We start from the raw sequence: 18,077 nt of genomic DNA on the forward strand, positions 1-18,077 counted from the left end.
TGTCACATAGCCAAACTATACAGATTTAGCTCTTTTAATCTCTGCTTGTAAGGAAATCCCTGAAGCCTTATTAAAGAAGATAACCATAGCAATGATACTGAAACTCTAAGATCTGAAAGTTATGAATTTGTAATAAGGTAGAGAGTTTGTGCTGTATCAGTTTAGCTACCTTGCTATCAGCAGGGATGGATACCACTTTGTACAAAAGCCCAGTTTGAGCAGCTTCAGTCAGTCCTTGACTTAGTCAACAGTGGCTTAAATCACATCAACTGGAGGAAAAAAAGGCACAGTCCGTAAACATAATATAAACAAGTCAAATAGCACTTTATCCTCAGGGCTTCTACTTCTATCTTCCTCCCTCGTACTTCCAAATGATTTTAAGTCTTTCAGAGGCAGGTTCTGATTACCAGGCGCTTGGCCTTTTCTTGCAGGATTGTCAAACCTGAGAAGGGGCCTGTTAAGCCAATTGGCTGGCAGAAAATTGTTATCCTGTGAAGTCCCAAGTTCATCTACACCCCGCCCTTCCCGCCCTGGCCTTTATACTTGGATTTGCCCTTATTAACTACATCTGGTGGGGGCTTGTTCCTCCATAATTGACATTTCTCCTAGATGAGCAGGTGTGGGGTTGCATTTGCTGTCTGCAGGCAGAGAATGTTCTTAATCTCTTCCTGCCTGCATTTGGTATGGGGTCTGTAGATCACCCCCCTTTTTTTTGTTAAATAAAAGTTCTTTCTTTCTTTCTCAGGTTCAAGCCATCTCCTTTACCACTGCTCTGATCTCTTTGTTTGAACGACCTGCTAGCTCCCCTGAAGGTGAAGAAGCAACTGTGACCATTAATTGGCAGGAGCTGGTCTCTGGGTATCACAAATGCTGCTATACGTTAAAGCACAAACTTCATTATAAAGATTGGGTCAAGCAAGGTACTGAATTTGAACAACAATGAAAGCTTAAAAAAATCCCATGCTGTAATTATATTCGTTACTAAAAGCTGATGGTCTACTTGTGTTTAGAAGCCATTGCTAATTGCATGTCTAGGGAAACTGGTACTGTATCTATAGTAATGAGTATCACTCATGCGGAGAGAATTATTTTTCCCTTGAAGGCTCACTGCTGGACACAGTTCATCTTTGCACCTGAACTCTCATGATGAGCGGAGGGAAGCAGTTGTGGTTACCAGTATCTGTGTAACTGCAGCCTGGTTCTCTTCATAATAACTATTATTTTCATGTCAAGAGGTTTGTGATGGTGTACACAGGCCTCTTGGTGCCCCTTGGAAAGGATCCTGAAGCCCTGCCCCAATAGTGTCTCTGGCCAGGCCTTGCAAAATAGTAAACAGCATGAGGCACTGGGGATTAATTTCTGGGCAAGTTCAGAGACAGCACAGGGCGGTGTTACCAGCTAATTTGCTAATTAGGTACAGCTGAGACCATTTTGGCTAAGCTCCTTAAAAGACAGGAGATAATGACATACAGGAGACCAAAAGCCAGGGCAGGGAGTTCTGTGGGAAACATAGGAGCTGCCTTATATGGTGTATGCATTTTGCATGTTTTGAGTTTATGTGGAAAACTACCTGAATTGTATGGTTAAAGACTTTTGTCAACTTGGGGTGCAGTGTGATCCTGGTCCCACTGAAGTCTGTGTCAGTGCTCCCATTGACTTTAATGGAGCTAGCACATCATGTTTGTTGTTAGTTGGGGATAAACTAGAACATCCCAACCCAGAGAGCATGAGGTGTGCTCAAACCTGTGAATATCTTCTTTTAAAATTCTGCCTTAGTCCTGTTATAGCTTGGTGCTAGGAGTAGGATATTGGACACCCGCTGGACAAGAGAGAGGTATTATCAAATAACTAGTACAATAGCAGCAAGTAGTGCAACAACATTAGTGGTTCTTGGAGCTGCTGCTTTAGAGGTTCACCACCCTGCCCCAACAGGGCTCTGGAAGATTACTTGGCCAAAGACCATGAGGGTTTATAGGTGACAGTATTGGGCTGAATGGGGGGTATCCTCTGTGACTCGCTGGTACCATTCTGGTCAGACCTGTTCCTCCTGAATCCCTACCACAGCTGGGAGCCTGAAGGATGGATTGGGCCTCTTATTAGTTCCAGCTCAAGACTCACCCAGTTGGAGATCTATTGGACTCCACTGCACTGGAACAACAAGACGGACATTCTGACATAAATGAGCATAACTCTGGTACTATGGAAGAAGTAGCTTGTATAATAGAACACTATGTCCCAACCAACTGGCTTAACAGGCCCCTTCTCAGGTTTGACAATCCTTCAAGAAGACACCAAGCACCTGGTAATCTGAGGAATCACTGGAGTTGTCAGGGGCGTGGCTTCCAGGTGGGTGCCTGGAATCTTCACGGAGATACTTCCAAGGAATCGCTGGCTATGGTTTCTCTAGAGGATCAGACCATGGGGTGAAAGGCATCTGACTCAGTAATTTATTTTTGGTGTGTGGAACCAAGGCAGGTTAGCTGGGGTTTCCTCTAGGAGGCATAGAAATAATAAATATGAGGCCAAAGATCCTTGCAAATATACCTGCTCACTTCTTCTCCTTGTGAGATTTTGATTACAAGGATTCCTTGCCCCTTTCTGTAGATCAAACAGCTGAATGTTTGCATTCATGCACACCAGGCCTCTGTTCATTCCTGAGCAGCTATATGGACCAGACTGTGCAAACCCAGGGAGGTGTATGGGGGCTGCAGCTGTCTGTGCGCCTGTGCAGGAGCTGAAAGGATGGAGGGAGTGGGCAGCTCCTTTGCACTTTTCCCCCAGGGACTCTCCCATGGATCAGTCAGAATCTGGCTGTGAGTAATAAAGCACAGTCATGGTGTCTGGCTCTGGTACCTACCCTAAGAAAAGCCAGCATTTTCATTACTTCAAATCAGCTCAGTCATTTCACATTAACATGCAAGCATTTCAAAGTGTGTCTTTAAAAATCTAGTAGCCCCAAACGCTGTTTACCCCTAGATGACCCTGTTAGCTGCTGGGACTAGTAGGTGCGCATAGGCACCAACTTCTCCTGGCGCCGGTGGATGCTCGACCCCCACTCACCCCTGGCCCCGCCCTGACTCCACCCCCACCCTGCCCCAATTCCAACCCCTTCCCCAAAGTTCCTGCCCCAACTCTGCTCCCTCCCTCCCCTTTTAGACTCCTTCCCCAAATTCCCGCCCCAACCCCGCCTCTTCCCCTGAGCGCGCCACGTTTACGCTCCTCCTCCTCCCTCCCACAGCTTGTTACGCCGCGAGGAGTGCTGGGAGGAGAAGCGGGGACATGGTGAGCTGGGGCAGGGTGGGGCGGGGCAGGGCAGGGAGCTTGGCTGCTGCCAATTTTTCCCTGTGGGTGCTCCAGCCCCTATTGATGCATGCTATGTTCTGTGTGTTTTACTACAGCTCAGTGCTGATAGGAACACATGCTCTCCTGTAAAGCCCTCCCTTTGCTTCTCCTGCATTCAAGGGTGGGGAACAGTTGCAGTCTCTGCACTGAGCAGGTACATTGCTTACTCCAGGCACCCCAGCATTGGACATCACTCTAATGGAGCAGGGATCAGGCAGAGCCTATTGCCCCACCACTCCTACAACTAGCCATACAGAGTGGGCTGAGGTGGGGGCAGGGGGGAGGCAGGCTGTACAATGTGCACTCTCCCCCTCTGTAGGAACTGTGCCTCCCCCAGGTACAATCCCTTCCTGAGCATCCCTGGGGCAGGTGTGGCTCTGACCTGCTTCCTACTCTGGCCTGAGCCTAACTGCCACAATTGGGCCCGCAGGGAGAGCGAGTGCTTTTTGTTTTTAACTACATAAATTCTGAGAGAAATGTGAAATGTACACCGATCTAAGTAACTGCAAATCAGGCATTTAGGTCTGCTTTTTATTGATGTGGGATGCACGAAGCATGAAAGGTAGATCAGCGGGGTATTATAATGAATGCCCCTCTAGAGTGCTGCACAAATTCAGCATTTAGGGCAAAGGCAGTAAAGTCATACAACATTCTGATCTAGTTCTAAATGGATCCCATTAAAGGGAGTTTATTGCATTCTGAGCTGTAATATCTCGTTTTCTTACATTGGCAAAGTAAGCAGTTTTGCAGTTTGAGACTTAGAACACCTAGTGGTGTCTAGAAGGACTTTTCGCTCTATCCACACACAGAAATGCATCGTGCGAGGGCACAGATCCTGGCGCTCCATTAAGGAAACCTATTTATCCAGATGGATGTATGGCATGGATTTCCTGATGTGCTCATCTGGGCCATACATGGGGAGACTACACAGTTGGTAGTGCCCAAAAGTACCTTCCAAAAAAGTGTCCCAAAGCAGCTCAGGCTTCTTATTACTAGCCTGTGTCATCTAGTGCAACTCCCAGCACAAGTAAAGAGCTCCTCTACCCTGTCCTACTGAGTGTTAAAACCATACTACTCTTCAGTATGACCTGCGATGGCATCTGAATGACACCTCCAGGTAATTCTTGGGTTCCTCTTCCTCATCTCTTCTTCATTTCCTGTGCTGAACTATTATGTAGTGCTGCGTTGAACCCAATGTACATGCAGAACTAAATCTTGAGGTGCCTGAGCACCAACAACTCCCATTTTAAGGTGAATAGCTTGCAAAAGCACTTCATAATTCTTCTGGATCAGCTATATGAGATGAATGCAATAAGTAACATTAGTGTTTACTGTTCCATCACCTGACTGACCACTTCTTAGGTCTCTTTGTAATAAACTTGTATTTTCCTTTTTCTGTTGTCAAGCCAGTATACTTGATCTTGTCCTCACTGACAAACTCCAAATAATTTCTCCTCTTTCTCTTTGTTACAACCCCTGAAGGACATACAAACCACCATAAGAAAGATTCTTTGCAACACCTCTTCAAAGCTTCTCATATCTGATGAGTTCAGCTTCTCTTTAAGGTTGCATCTTGGAATCCTTTTTGTAGCCCTTCCTGGAACTACTTTCATTTTACTGAGACCCCTTTATTATTTTGGCATTCAAAATAGCATAATTAGCTGGTTTTAGTCTTTCTACCTAGGCCTACTGAAGTCAATGGAAAGGCTCCCGTTGGCTTATCGGTCTTTGGATCAAGCCCTTACTAAGGCTTATGGGTGAAATTCACTCTTGTGCAGAAGGCTAGTTCAAGGTCAATGCACTACTTAATTCCTATTTTGAGGATTTAAGTGGTGTGTAAGCCTTGCCTTGGGCCTTGCTTAGGGGTGAATTTCACTCTATTTGTTGGTTATCATACAATCCCTGGCTAAACAATTTCAGTTCAAAATTCACCCACTTCCTAACTGCTCCCAATCTATGGTACTTTCCCCTGGATTTTGAGTAGCTCATATAATTCTCTTCAAGAGTCAGAATTTTTCATTTCTATTTTTTCTTTTCCAGGAAAAAAATCTAAACCCTTCTGGCAGAACCATTCATGGAGCACTGTAATAGAAGTAATTCCATCTTTACAGAAAGGATTTTTCTCTCTTCTCAGATTGGAGATGTATAATTTTGCATTTTGAATGGAGAATATTTCAGATGTGGTATTAAATGACCTTGAAATACTATCAAGGGGAGGTAGCTGGAGGAGGAAATTACACATACTCAAGGGGCTTTAAATAAGTGAGAAGGCCATTGTTACTAACAAGTGGTTCATATATAGAAGGGGAGACGATAGAATACAAGAAGCTTCAATGCAGTGCAATATGGATAGATTCCAGACATACCTGAGTTACCACAAGGACAAAAGAAGTTAAGGGGGGGGGAGAGAATAGAGGGAACAAATACAAGCTCAGCATTTCCAAATGATGTTGGAGCCTTGAGACCATGAATGTGTTAAAGTTGAGAGGAAAATAACACAAGAAACAGCATAACTTATAAAGGCAGAGATAGTACCTGAGACCTTGATAAAACACTTTATAGATAGTCAATGTCATTTAGATGTCCTGTACTCTCTGTCCTTTATTTGTCTACCAAGGCTAAAGTTACAGATTTGGGGAGAGAATAGATTGGTAAACTCACAGTACAGGGAAATGGTTTATTTAACGTGTGGGAACTTCAGATAAAAGGCAAATATATATAGGTTTTTTTTAGTTTTTTTTTTAAAGATGGGATTTAATCAACTTACATGAAGACTTGAAAGAAAAGTGATAAGTTTTCTTGTCTACTGTCATTCATAAGAAAGGGCTATAGTTCACTGAGAAGGATGCAAATACTGCAGCAAAATGATACTTTCTGAAAATAACTGGAAGTAATTTTGTGGCAATACAAACAGTGTTACTATGGAACAGGAGGTGTTATAGAGAGGGGAAAACAAAGTCTAGGGTCCCCATTCCACAGTCCTAATGCAGGCAAACCCTCATTGAAGTCCATGGAATTTTTGACAGTACACTTGTGCACAAGGAGGTAGATTTTCAAAAGCACAAGTAACAGTTAGGCACCTAACTCCCAAGGACTCTCAGTGTGATGTAGGTGCCCAACTGCCATTTGTGCACTGGAAAATCTCCTCTTTTGTCTCAAAAACGTGCATGAGGGGGGAAAGGTGAAAGACGTTACATGCTTTCTTGATGGGAAGGAATATTTTGGGCTTGTTGAGGTTCCTGTTGAACAAAACATAATGAAAATTTACTCAGAGTATTCAAAATCTGTTGGTAAATACAATGGTGAGAAGGGGCACGGTTGAATTGCAAACATGTTAGGAAATATTTTAGTGAGAAAGGCAGTAATGGTAGATCCAGGAAAGGAGTGGGTGTGCCTTTCCCCACTTCCCAGATGGGAGCAAAATGGCAGGAATCCAGCATAAACTGAGTCATGGGAGCTAGATGAAGGGGAAAGCTGCTCCAAGGAAGGCTCCATCTTGCCACAAAGCCCCTTTGACCTTTGTAACATGGAGCGTAGCACTGTGTGGCCACAGGGTGTGGCCTGGGATATGAGTTGTGAAATGCTTGCTCAGCATGGCGCATTCCCCTTGCAGAACAGTGATTCTTACCCTAAAAAAATCCATCTGAACAAGCACTAACTCTCTCTTCCTGGCTTTTGCAGAACACACATGAACTGTAGTTGCCTGGGGGAGCAGGACAGCAAATCACAGTGTGGCTTGTTGCCATTGCTGAAAGGACAAAACAGAGGGGCTCAGACCCACATAGGAAACTGCATATGATCTGAGATTCACAAGGTCTTAAGTGCAATTCCAGAGGATCTTTGACTCCCCTTAAACTTGCTGGTCCCATGGGATCGTGCACTTTGCTGGCTGTTCTACAAAAGCTACTGGACCCTGGAGAGCCACGTGACACTATTTGCAAAGATGAACACTTATTACAACAAAAGGGATTCCTTAGTCAAAGGTGCATCAATGAGAATGGAAAGTAGAGGTAGCTGTGGGTCATAGAATCATAGAATATCAGGGTTGGAAGGGACCCCGGAAGGTCATCTAGTCCAACCCCCTGCTCGAAGCAGGACCAATTCCCAGTTAAATCATCCCAGCCAGGGCTTTGTCAAGCCTGACCTTAAAAACCTCTAAGGAAGGAGATTCTACCACCTCCCTAGGTAACGCATTCCAGTGTTTCACCACCCTCTTAGTGAAAAAGTTTTTCCTAATATCCAATCTAAACCTCCCCCACTGCAACTTGAGACCATTACTCCTCGTTCTGTCATCTGCTACCATTGAGAACAGTCTAGAGCCATCCTCTTTGGAACCCCCTTTCAGGTAGTTGAAAGCAGCTATCAAATCCCCCCTCATTCTTCTCTTCTGCAGGCTAAACAATCCCAGCTCCCTCAGCCTCTCCTCATAAGTCATGTGTTCCAGACCCCTAATCATTTTTGTTGCCCTTCGCTGGACACTCTCCAATTTATCCACATCCTTCTTGTAGTGTGGGGCCCAAAACTGGACACAGTACTCCAGATGAGGCCTCACCAATGTCGAATAGAGGGGAACGATCACGTCCCTCGATCTGCTCGCTATGCCCCTACTTATACATCCCAAAATGCCATTGGCCTTCTTGGCAACAAGGGCACACTGTTGACTCATATCCAGCTTCTCGTCCACTGTCACCCCTAGGTCCTTTTCCGCAGAACTGCTGCCTAGCCATTCGGTCCCTAGTCTGTAGTGGTGCATTGGATTCTTCCATCCTAAGTGCAGGACCCTGCACTTATCCTTATTGAACCTCATCAGATTTCTTTTGGCCCAATCCTCCAATTTGTCTAGGTCCTTCTGTATCCGATCCCTGCCCTCCAGCGTATCTACCACTCCTCCCAGTTTAGTATCATCCGCAAATTTGCTGAGAGTGCAATCCACACCATCCTCCAGATCATTTATGAAGATATTGAACAAAACCGGCCCCAGGACCGACCCTTGGGGCACTCCACTTGATACCGGCTGCCAACTAGACATGGAGCCATTGATCACTACCCGTTGAGCCCGACAATCTAGCCAGCTTTCTACCCACCTTATAGTGCATTCATCCAGCCCATACTTCCTTAACTTGCTGACAAGAATACTGTGGGTCCACTTTCTGTCAATTATAATTTGTGATACTGCCTCTATTGTGGGGCTGTATTCTGCATTTGTAAGGACTTGCTGATCTAATTAGGTCTTTTAATAGGTCACTAATTTTTCTGATAATATCAGAGGGTAATGTTAGGATTGTCCATGTTTGTGAATGGAATAAAATTGTTCATCACGCTTATTGGAAGAACACTTTGGGGTCAGATCCTTACCTGGTGTAAAATAGTGTAATTCCAAATGAAATCAATAGAGCTATGCTAATTTATAGCACCCGAGGATCTGGACATAGAGAATATTTCCAAGGACAAAGCTACTCGTTGCAAAACATTTGGAAATAAAATTACTTTTTTTCAATGCAGATTCAGATATTTTCATGGCCATATTTTGATTGTTTCCACTCCCTAACCTATGTTTGACACTAAGAAGTCCTTTCTGTCTCAGTCTGCCCCTTTTTCTCCTTCTCCATGCAGATAAGCATTTGAATTTGCTACATACTTTGATGTTATGGAAATTCCTTTAACCTCACCTTTTAGTCAGACATTCTTCAAGGAGCTTGACTTACAATACAATTTAGTCAGAAACGAGTTTGTTTTTGTAACAAACTGTGCAAATCACCGAGCTCCTGAAACATACAACATTTTATTCCCGCAAAAGTCACTTATAACCTCCAGATTCAAGTCCTAGGGCAACACTCTGAGTTTAAGATTTCCAATTTGTCTTTCCTGGTGGACTGCAGAGCAAGAATTGTAACAGTATTTGAATGTAAAGTGGAAATATAATAAAGTAATTTCCCAGATATTTGCACTTTTTGATCACACAGTAATTAGACTGTAGCATTGCCATGTATTTGTGTAGGAATAATTGTTGTATAATGTGGACTTTAGATTTCAGTATCGCTTTACTGAAGAAAGAATAACTAGCTTAGTAACATGGGGTCATATTATGTCACCAGTTTTATATCCAAGCTCCTCAGGGATTAGAAACCAGTGGCAAAGCTCTGTAGTTCAGAAGGGATTACTGCAAGGAGAGTTAGCTGTTACCAGTATATAGGATATGGTATGTATGGTTCATTAAGTCTGTATACCAAAAATGTAAATGAGACTTCATTGTATCAGCAAAGCAGTGTGATGTATTTTTACCACGCTTCTGTTAGATTTCTTGCTTGTCCAATTACAAAGTATTGAACGCCCTCTAATACCGCTGAACTTCATGAGAGATGAAGCCATTGAGCACTTTATTAGACCCACACTGTACATTGTATGTCCTTGACATCTAGGGACTCATCCCTGAATTGTGCTGAGAACTCTGGCCACAATCCAGCAAAGCACTTACGTGTGTGAGCAGTCCTGGATCAGGTCCAGACTGCTCAGCACCTTGCAGGATTGAGCCGTGTGGGCCTGATCCAAACCCCTTTGAAGTCAAGGTTAGTTTTCTCCCTGACAACAATTGTTTTTTAAAATTAGGCTTAGATTTAATATACCTTGTTCTTTATGAAACTAGCTCTGATTGGATTATATTAAAAGAAATCAATTCAAGGCTTCTCTCTTTCTTTTCTCACCCATTAGTTGCATACAGCTCTTCTTTTGATGCCTTTATTTCCAGTACAACCAGTAACGTTAACACATTGGTGCTGGCTTGGAGAGAAAAATTAAAGCCTCGTCTTAAAACTACATCCTTTGACATTGCCCGGGGAATTAATGCTTTTGACTTCCACTCTCGACTCAACTTAATCGGTATGTTTTTAAAAACTGACTAATTTATGTTCTATAGTAAAACCTAAGGGGCTAAGAAAACTGTATTCTGTATGTGTACATATATAGGCATTTTCTTCCTTTGTATGCATTCTGCCTGCAAAAGTGAAAGACCGAGTCCTAGTGTTTTATATTTATGTGATGATGTTTTATATTTCTGGCTTATGAAGTGGAAGACAAATTAGCTGGGGAAAAGGGCATGAGAGAAATTTCTGCTCAAAAAGTGCAAGTTTAGGGAAGTTCTGAGTAACTGCAGATGCGATTACAATGGAAACTGTTCTGCATTATTAATTATTGCAGTCACTACCGTTCTCACATATTCACTGGTAACATAAACAAACACATTCTCATTTAGCAAAGCCATTATCACTGTGTATTTCAGAGAGATGGCAGTTTCTTTACTATTAATTGAAATAAAATCCCCTTTCAAGAGTACTTTTGGTTTTAATGTATTTTGCTTTGTGATTGTGAACAGCTACTGCTGGCATCAATCACCGAGTTTGCCTCTGGAACCCCTACATCACCTCGAAACCTGCTGGAGTTCTTCAAGGCCATTCAGCCAGTGTAATAGCTGTTCAGTTCATTACTGAACAAAAACAGCTTTTCAGCTTCTCGGAGGACAAGGTAAATATAGAAACTGCCTACAGGGCCTGATCTGCAATCCCTGCATTGACAAACAGAACTGGATCCACAGGGCCAGATTTTCAGGTGTTGAGCACACACAAGTGGAGCATTTTCAGAAATGTGCCAGCAGCTCCCATTGTGACATGATTAAATTTTCAAAAAAACTCCATACCCAACATATGAGAATCTGGCCATTTATCTTGGTGCCTAATTGAGAGCTGAGGTCTTCTGGAAATATGACCCCAGTTGTGGATGCGAAACTTTCTTGAAAATATGGTCCATAGTGTGTCCTAGTGCTGGTCTCCACTAGAAAATTAGGTCGAACCAGCCATGTCACTGAGGGGTGTGAAAAACTCACACTCCTGAGTGAGGTAGTTAAGCTGATCTAAGCCCCTATGTAGACAGCACTAGGTCAAAGGCTGAATTCTTATGTCAACCTAGCTACTACCTCTGAGGGAGGTGGATTACCTATGCCAATGGGAGGTAGTGTCTATGCTCTCAGGAAGCTCTCAGCAATCGCTTTACCCATCAGTGTAAGGAGTGTCCACGCTAAAGTAAAGTAGTGTCCATAGCTGCCGCTGTGCCGTTTTAAATGTCGACAGGCCTTAGTTTATTTTCACACTCAACATTTCTCTAATGCTAATTTGAGACTGTGATACAGGTTTGTCATTATAAAGGCAAGAAAGGATTTGCTGATCAAAACCTGAGCAGAACAAGTGAGGCCAGCACCAATATTAAACACCACTGTATGTCTTTCAATTGCAGTGTTAACATTGTGTTTTCTCTTTAATTGCTAAACCATTATGCTAAACCCAGAGCAGTGCATGCTGTTCTTGGCATTAGTATGAATCTATTTCACTCTGATGAATGCATGGTAATCTGAGTTTCTATGTCTATATAATAAACAAAAAGCCCCCTCTGCTACAAAGAGCACTCTCTGATTTACTGCCAGCAGAAACCACAACAAACTTTTTCCATCCGATGTTATGTGGGATGAGAGGGATGCAAAGAGGTAACATTCACCATTTTAAAAGGTGGAATTTTGACAGCACAAGAGAAATTCTGAGTCACTGATTGCACCATGTGTTGTAGTGGATAAGTCATGGAGATAGAGTGGGCTTGTTTTAAACCAGCACAAAGTCACATGTTTTAACACTTTTAATCAATGTATGGCTTGTGAATTGAGCTGTGTTCACAGACCTGGAGACAGAAGCCCCATATCCATAGAACAGATTCAGTATGGGAATACTCAGGATTCCAACAAGGATTTACCAGACTGGGTTAAGATGGCAGCTATCGCTCCATGGCTACTCATTCTCTCCCCAGTGGACTTGTTTCTTGCTTGTCTCTGTATAATCTACTTGATGCTTTTGCCTACCCACTCTCCGGTAGTGTTCTGGGATTTGCCATACTGCTGTGACCACATTTAAATAACTGGGTCACCCAATGCTTGGGATTCTTTAAATAGATGAGAACTGGTGTATGCAGAGACCTGTAGGCTCATTGAGTTTGGATGTACTCCTAATGACTATAGCTCTGGAGAGGGGCTTTAACTTAGCACATTTGTAAGTCTTTGCTTCTGGTGAGAAACCTGGTGTAAAAAAAGAGCCAGGTTAGTGAGGCACACCAAGGGAAGTGCATTGGCAATGCTGTTTGAAGAAGCTTGCATAGCAGCGACTTCTCTGCATCCACTTGCTGATATATTGCTGCTTTATGCTTTCAAGAAAGCTAAAAAATAGCTCCCTTTTATCCTCCTCCAGAACGGGCCATCTCTTATTCGCTATAGCTGTTGTATATTTATAACGAGCCTTTACAGTCTACCAAGTAAATAATGGCATAAAAATTACCTTTTTATTTATACACACAACAGACCATAACATTTGCCACTAAGCTGTTAGTCTCTTGTGTCAACACTCATACCATTCTATGAGAGAGATTTTTATTGTAACTTTTACTAACCTGCCTTAGTGGATCCAAAGCTCATATATATCACTTCTAACTCCCTGGGGACACTAGTAAAATATAGGCACAACAAGGTTGATGTTTCAACCTTGTTCTGACTATTCTGACTCACTAATTATTTTTCTAAGGGTAACTGCCAGAGGCTTTTAGATTCTCTTCTCAACTGCACCCATATAAACCAGGAAACCAGTGGAGTTACAGTGATGTAAAACCTTGGACAAGTCACTTCACCGCTATTTCCACTCCCCCCTTTCTCTGTCTTGTCTGTCTAGACTGAAAACTCCTCAGCACAGAGGTTGTCTTATGTGTTTGTACAATGGCTGGCACAATAGGGTCCTGACCTTGGTTATAATACAAATAACAATAAAACAAAATACTCACTGATAGCTTTTGTAAAATAAACTGAACAAAGATGGCCTCTTTCATCTTGTATTTGGTGGTAGATGTTAATCAGGCAAATGAAGCAAGCCAGAGCTATCACTGCAATAACTAATGACTGCAATGCATTCTGAAACAAAACAAACAAAAAAAGCAGATAATGTGTGATTTCTTCATCATTATGTGCACAGGTGTTAAGGCTCTGGGATATTCAGCATCAGCTGTGCATCCAGAGGATTGTGGGCTCATTTCCAAAGAGTCTGGACTTCCAATCCACCCTTTATTTTAATGACGCTCACGGACGGCTTTTTATCTCATTTAATAACCAGCTGATGTTATTGGAAATGAAGCAGGAAACCGGCAGAAAGGTCACAAGTCATGGGAAAGCAGTTACTTGTGTTCTTTACAATTCAGTTTTTAAGCAGGTAAATGGGGGAGAAATAAAGAACCTTTCTGCATTTTCGTGATAAGGAACTTGAAAATGTGTATTACTACAAGGTGATTTTCTTAATTTGATTTCAGAAGGTTACATTAGAGATGGAGAGACCATTTACTTTGGAAAGAAAATTATCTCATACTAAAGCATGCTAATTACAGTCTTTGTTTGACTTTCCTGCAAAGGACTGTGGGTATTCTAGTATCCCAACAGTTTAATTGAACTAGTAAACTACCTCCTTTCTTTAAACCTTCTATCACATTTGAAACGTGGTTTGGTTTCCAATAAAGGTTCAGTGTTAAAAAGTGATATCAGATATCAGGATACCCAACATTTCTAAGAAACACAGATGATAAAAATAAAACCACTATTGTGAGATGGTCTAGGGTTATCTCTGATGTAGGTTAGTCCTGGTATGACTGCCAATTGCAAATGAACTTAATTATAAAATTCTTCTTTATAGCCACCTTGCAGTATCTCTGAGGATAGTTCTGAAATATGCATGAATTGTAATTAGTGAAGATTCATTTTCGCTAGGAAATTTTACACAAGTGGCTTACAGTGGCAGACCTGGATGTATTCATAATAAAATGATTCAGTTAAATGTAATACCACTTGGTATGCAGTGAGAGTGTTGTTTGTCTTCACAGTACTTTAATGATGCACTGCAGTCTTTGGTATCGGAGCACTACTTGCATCTCAATGAAGAGCCACAGTTACTATACAGGGAAATGTCTCTGTGATAGATTTTCCTGAGCTCTGCCCAACCAGCCCCTTTTATCTATAGATTGAGATTCAGCTAAGGCAAACCTCAGAGCATATAGTGGTCTGATATGGGGTATCAACAGATCATCATGCTTTTTGGTGGTGATTTGTTTGGTACAAATGAGCATTTAAAGCATGGTAGCAGTAGCCTGACTGATTAAAATTAAAAAAAAACAAAACAGCTTTCCTGCATGCTGTCAAAGAAACAACCATGCTGTAAATTAAACAACAAAAAACATCCCACTTTGATGGAACAGACCCTAAATTTACATTAAAAATAAGTGTTTCCATTTGTTCAAGCTTTAGAAACCCACCCATCTAAGGGAATGTAGTTTATTATATTATCACTAGGGGACTATTGCTGTATTCCTCTTCCGCTAAAAGCTTGTGTGTTTAGGAAAAGCCCCTTTACATACAATTACTTTTTAAAATGCCACTCATGGGACCAAAGTTGGTTGCAAAATCATTGTATTTTATGCCAGTCTAATTCAGCTGAATTGGATAACTTAGGGAGCACTTTAATTTTTTCATTGCAAAATATGGAGAGTATTTAGATCAGCAAGACTAGTTTATGAGATGGGTACTGGAGAGTTCCTTCCAGGCACTAGGAGTTAAAGTGAAGCAGGATAACCACTTATGGCCTGACTCTGTGATCTGTAGTATGGAAGTGGACTGTGGCGCAGGTCTGAAGCCCTGCTGAAATCAGTGGGGCTTCATGTGGATTCAGCAGTATACTAGGCACAGTGAATTGCAGGATTGAGATTTTAAGGTAGTGGGAGCCCCCGTCACACCTTCTTGTGCTGTAATCCATTTAGATCTCACAAGCCAAACATGACTGGACTGGGTCAGCAGAATTTGGCTGGGCAAGGAAGGAATAGTCTCAGTTGATGGTCCTTGAACCAGTACTGAAGCAATACCTCAGATTGGAGTTAGGGTGAAATGTGCTGCGAAAGATGCTTTGCTTTAAGATGTGAAACTGATGTCCTGACCTCTTGTAATCACTGGAGAGCTTGTGGTGCTTTTTGAAAGAGTAGGATTTTTAGGCTGGGTGTCCAGGCCAGATTCCAATTCTGTTCATTGCATTCTGCCTACCTAAATCCCTCTTGCATTTCCACTTGGCTGACATATTCTTCATTTCATTCATTAAACAGTTGTGCATTGTGGCTGTGTGTTGTTAAAGAGGGGACAAGTTTTCACCCTTGAGGTAGCTGCATTTCATTGAGGAATGATGGGATCCCTGTATGTTTAAGTTTCCAAAACCATTTAGGACATGGTAAAATATTGTAATATAGTTTTTTATTATTAATAAAAATACTGATTAGCCCAGGCCCTAGCAGAGCTTGTGTCCCATGACATTGCTAGAGTGGCTGATGAGACATACCAGCTGCACTGGCTCTGGTGAAAAGGAGTGCCTTGGAATTCTCTGTGTACTAGGCATTGAGCAAGGCAGGGAATCAGAAGTGGGGGCGGGGGGAGCAGCGGGTCAGAGAGAGAGAGAGAGGAGGCATTAGAAAAGGATAGATAGAAAGGGAAGAAAGGTAAGCAGCAGGATACAGACCCTGGACTTCAGGAAAGCAGACTTCGACTCCCTCAGGGAACGGATGGGTAGGATCCCCTGGGGGACTAACATGAAGGGGAAAGGAGTCCAGGAGAGCTGGCTGTATTTCAAAGAATCCCTGTTGAGGTTACAGGGACAAACCATCCCGATGAGTCGAAAGAATAGTAAATATGGCAGGCGACCAGCTTGGCTTAACGGTGAAATCCTAGCGGATCTTAAACATAAAAAAGAAGCTTACAAGAAGTGGAAGGTTGGACATATGACCAGGGAAGAGCATAAAAATATTGCTCGGGCATGTAGGAATGAAATCAGGAGGGCCAAATCGCACCTGGAGCTGCAGCTAGCAAGAGATATCAAGAGTAACAAGAAGGGTTTCTTCAGGTATGTTGGCAACAAGAAGAAAGCCAAGGAAAGTGTGGGCCCCTTACTGAATGAGGGAGGCAACCTAGTGACAGAGGATGTGGAAAAAGCTAATGTACTCAATGCTTTTTTTGCCTCTGTCTTCACTAACAAGGTCAGCTCCCAGACTGCTGCGCTGGGCATCACAACATGGGGAGTAGATGGCCAGCCCTCTGTGGAGAAAGAGGTGGTTAGGGACTATTTAGAAAAGCTGGACGTGCACAAGTCCATGGGGCCGGACGAGTTGCATCCGAGAGTGCTAAAGGAATTGGCGGCTGTGATTGCAGAGCCATTGGCCATTATCTTTGAAAACTCGTGGCGAACGGAGGAAGTCCCAGATGACTGGAAAAAGGTTAATGTAGTGCCAATCTTTAAAAAAGGGAAGAAGGAGGATCCTGGGAACTACAGGCCAGTCAGCCTCACCTCAGTCCCCGGAAAAATCATGGAGCGGGTCCTCAAAGAATCAATCCTGAAGCACTTACATGAGAGGAAAGTGATCAGGAACAGTCAGCATGGATTCACCAAGGGAAGGTCATGCCTGACTAATCTAATCGCCTTCTATGATGAGATTACTGGTTCTGTGGATGAAGGGAAAGCAGTGGATGTATTGTTTCTTGACTTTAGCAAAGCTTTTGACACAGTCTCCCACAGTATTCTTGTCAGCAAGTTAAAGAAGTATGGGCTGGATGAATGCACTATAAGGTGGGTAGAAAGTTGGCTAGATTGTCGGGCTCAGCGGGTAGTGATCAATGGCTCCATGTCTAGTTGGCAGCCAGTGTCAAGTGGAGTGCCCCAGGGGTCGGTCCTGGGGCCGGTTTTGTTCAATATCTTCATAAATGATCTGGAGGATGGTGTGGATTGCACTCTCAGCAAATTTGCGGATGATACTAAACTGGGAGGAGTGGTAGATACGCTGGAGGGCAGGGATCGGATACAGAGGGACCTAGACAAATTGGAGGATTGGGCCAAAAGAAATCTGATGAGGTTCAATAAGGATAAGTGCAGGGTCCTGCACTTAGGACGGAAGAACCCAATGCACAGCTACAGACTAGGGACCGAATGGCTCGGCAGAAATTCTGCGGAAAAGGACCTAGGGGTGACAGTGGATGAGAAGCTGGATATGAGTCAGCAGTATGCCCTTGTTGCCAAGAAGGCCAATGGCATTTTGGGATGTATAAGTAGGGGCATAGCGAGCAGATCGAGGGACGTGATCATTCCCCTCTATTCGACATTGGTGAGGCCTCATCTGGAGTACTGTGTCCAGTTTTGGGCCCCACACTACAAGAAGGATGTGGAAAAATTGGAGAGAGTCCAGCGAAGGGCAACAAAAATGATTAGGGGTCTGGAACACATGACTTATGAGGAGAGGCTGAGGGAGCTGGGATTGTTTAGTCTGCGGAAGAGAAGAATGAGGGGGGATTTGATAGCTGCTTTCAACTACCTGAGAGGTGGTTCCAGAGAGGATGGTTCTAGACTATTCTCAGTGGTAGAAGAGGACAGGACAAGGAGTAATGGTCTCAAGTTGCAGTGGGGGAGGTTTAGGTTGGATATTAGGAAAAACTTTTTCTCTAAGAAGGTGGTGAAACACTGGAATGCGTTACCCAGGGAGGTGGTAGAATCTCCTTCCTTAGAAGTTTTTAAGGTCAGGCTTGACAAAGCCCTGGCTGGAATGATTTAGTTGGGGATTGGTCCTGCTTTGAGCAAGGGGTTGGACTAGAT

The 18,077-nt window shown here is 43.1% G+C and overlaps 1 protein-coding gene across 7 annotated transcripts in view; it reads left to right on the forward strand.

Annotated features, from left to right (window-relative positions):
* WDR49 (WD repeat domain 49) overlaps positions 1 to 18,077 on the forward strand; it is a 69,322-nt gene that overhangs the window by 19,170 nt on the left and 32,075 nt on the right. For 5 of the 7 annotated variants that reach the window (XM_048863986.2, XM_048863989.2, XM_075132134.1 and 2 more), the window contains 4 exons: positions 746 to 920; positions 10,051 to 10,218; positions 10,712 to 10,860; positions 13,392 to 13,625. In XM_048863986.2, coding sequence (XP_048719943.2) covers positions 746 to 920; positions 10,051 to 10,218; positions 10,712 to 10,860; positions 13,392 to 13,625 — 726 coding nt within the window. The remainder of the gene's footprint in view (positions 1 to 745; positions 921 to 10,050; positions 10,219 to 10,711; positions 10,861 to 13,391; positions 13,626 to 18,077) is intronic. The other 2 variants (XM_048863992.2, XM_048863993.2) reach the window with 1 other exon arrangement.

This window comes from Caretta caretta, chromosome 9, assembly GCF_965140235.1.
Source record: "Caretta caretta isolate rCarCar2 chromosome 9, rCarCar1.hap1, whole genome shotgun sequence".
Taxonomy (NCBI): Eukaryota; Metazoa; Chordata; order Testudines; family Cheloniidae; genus Caretta; species Caretta caretta.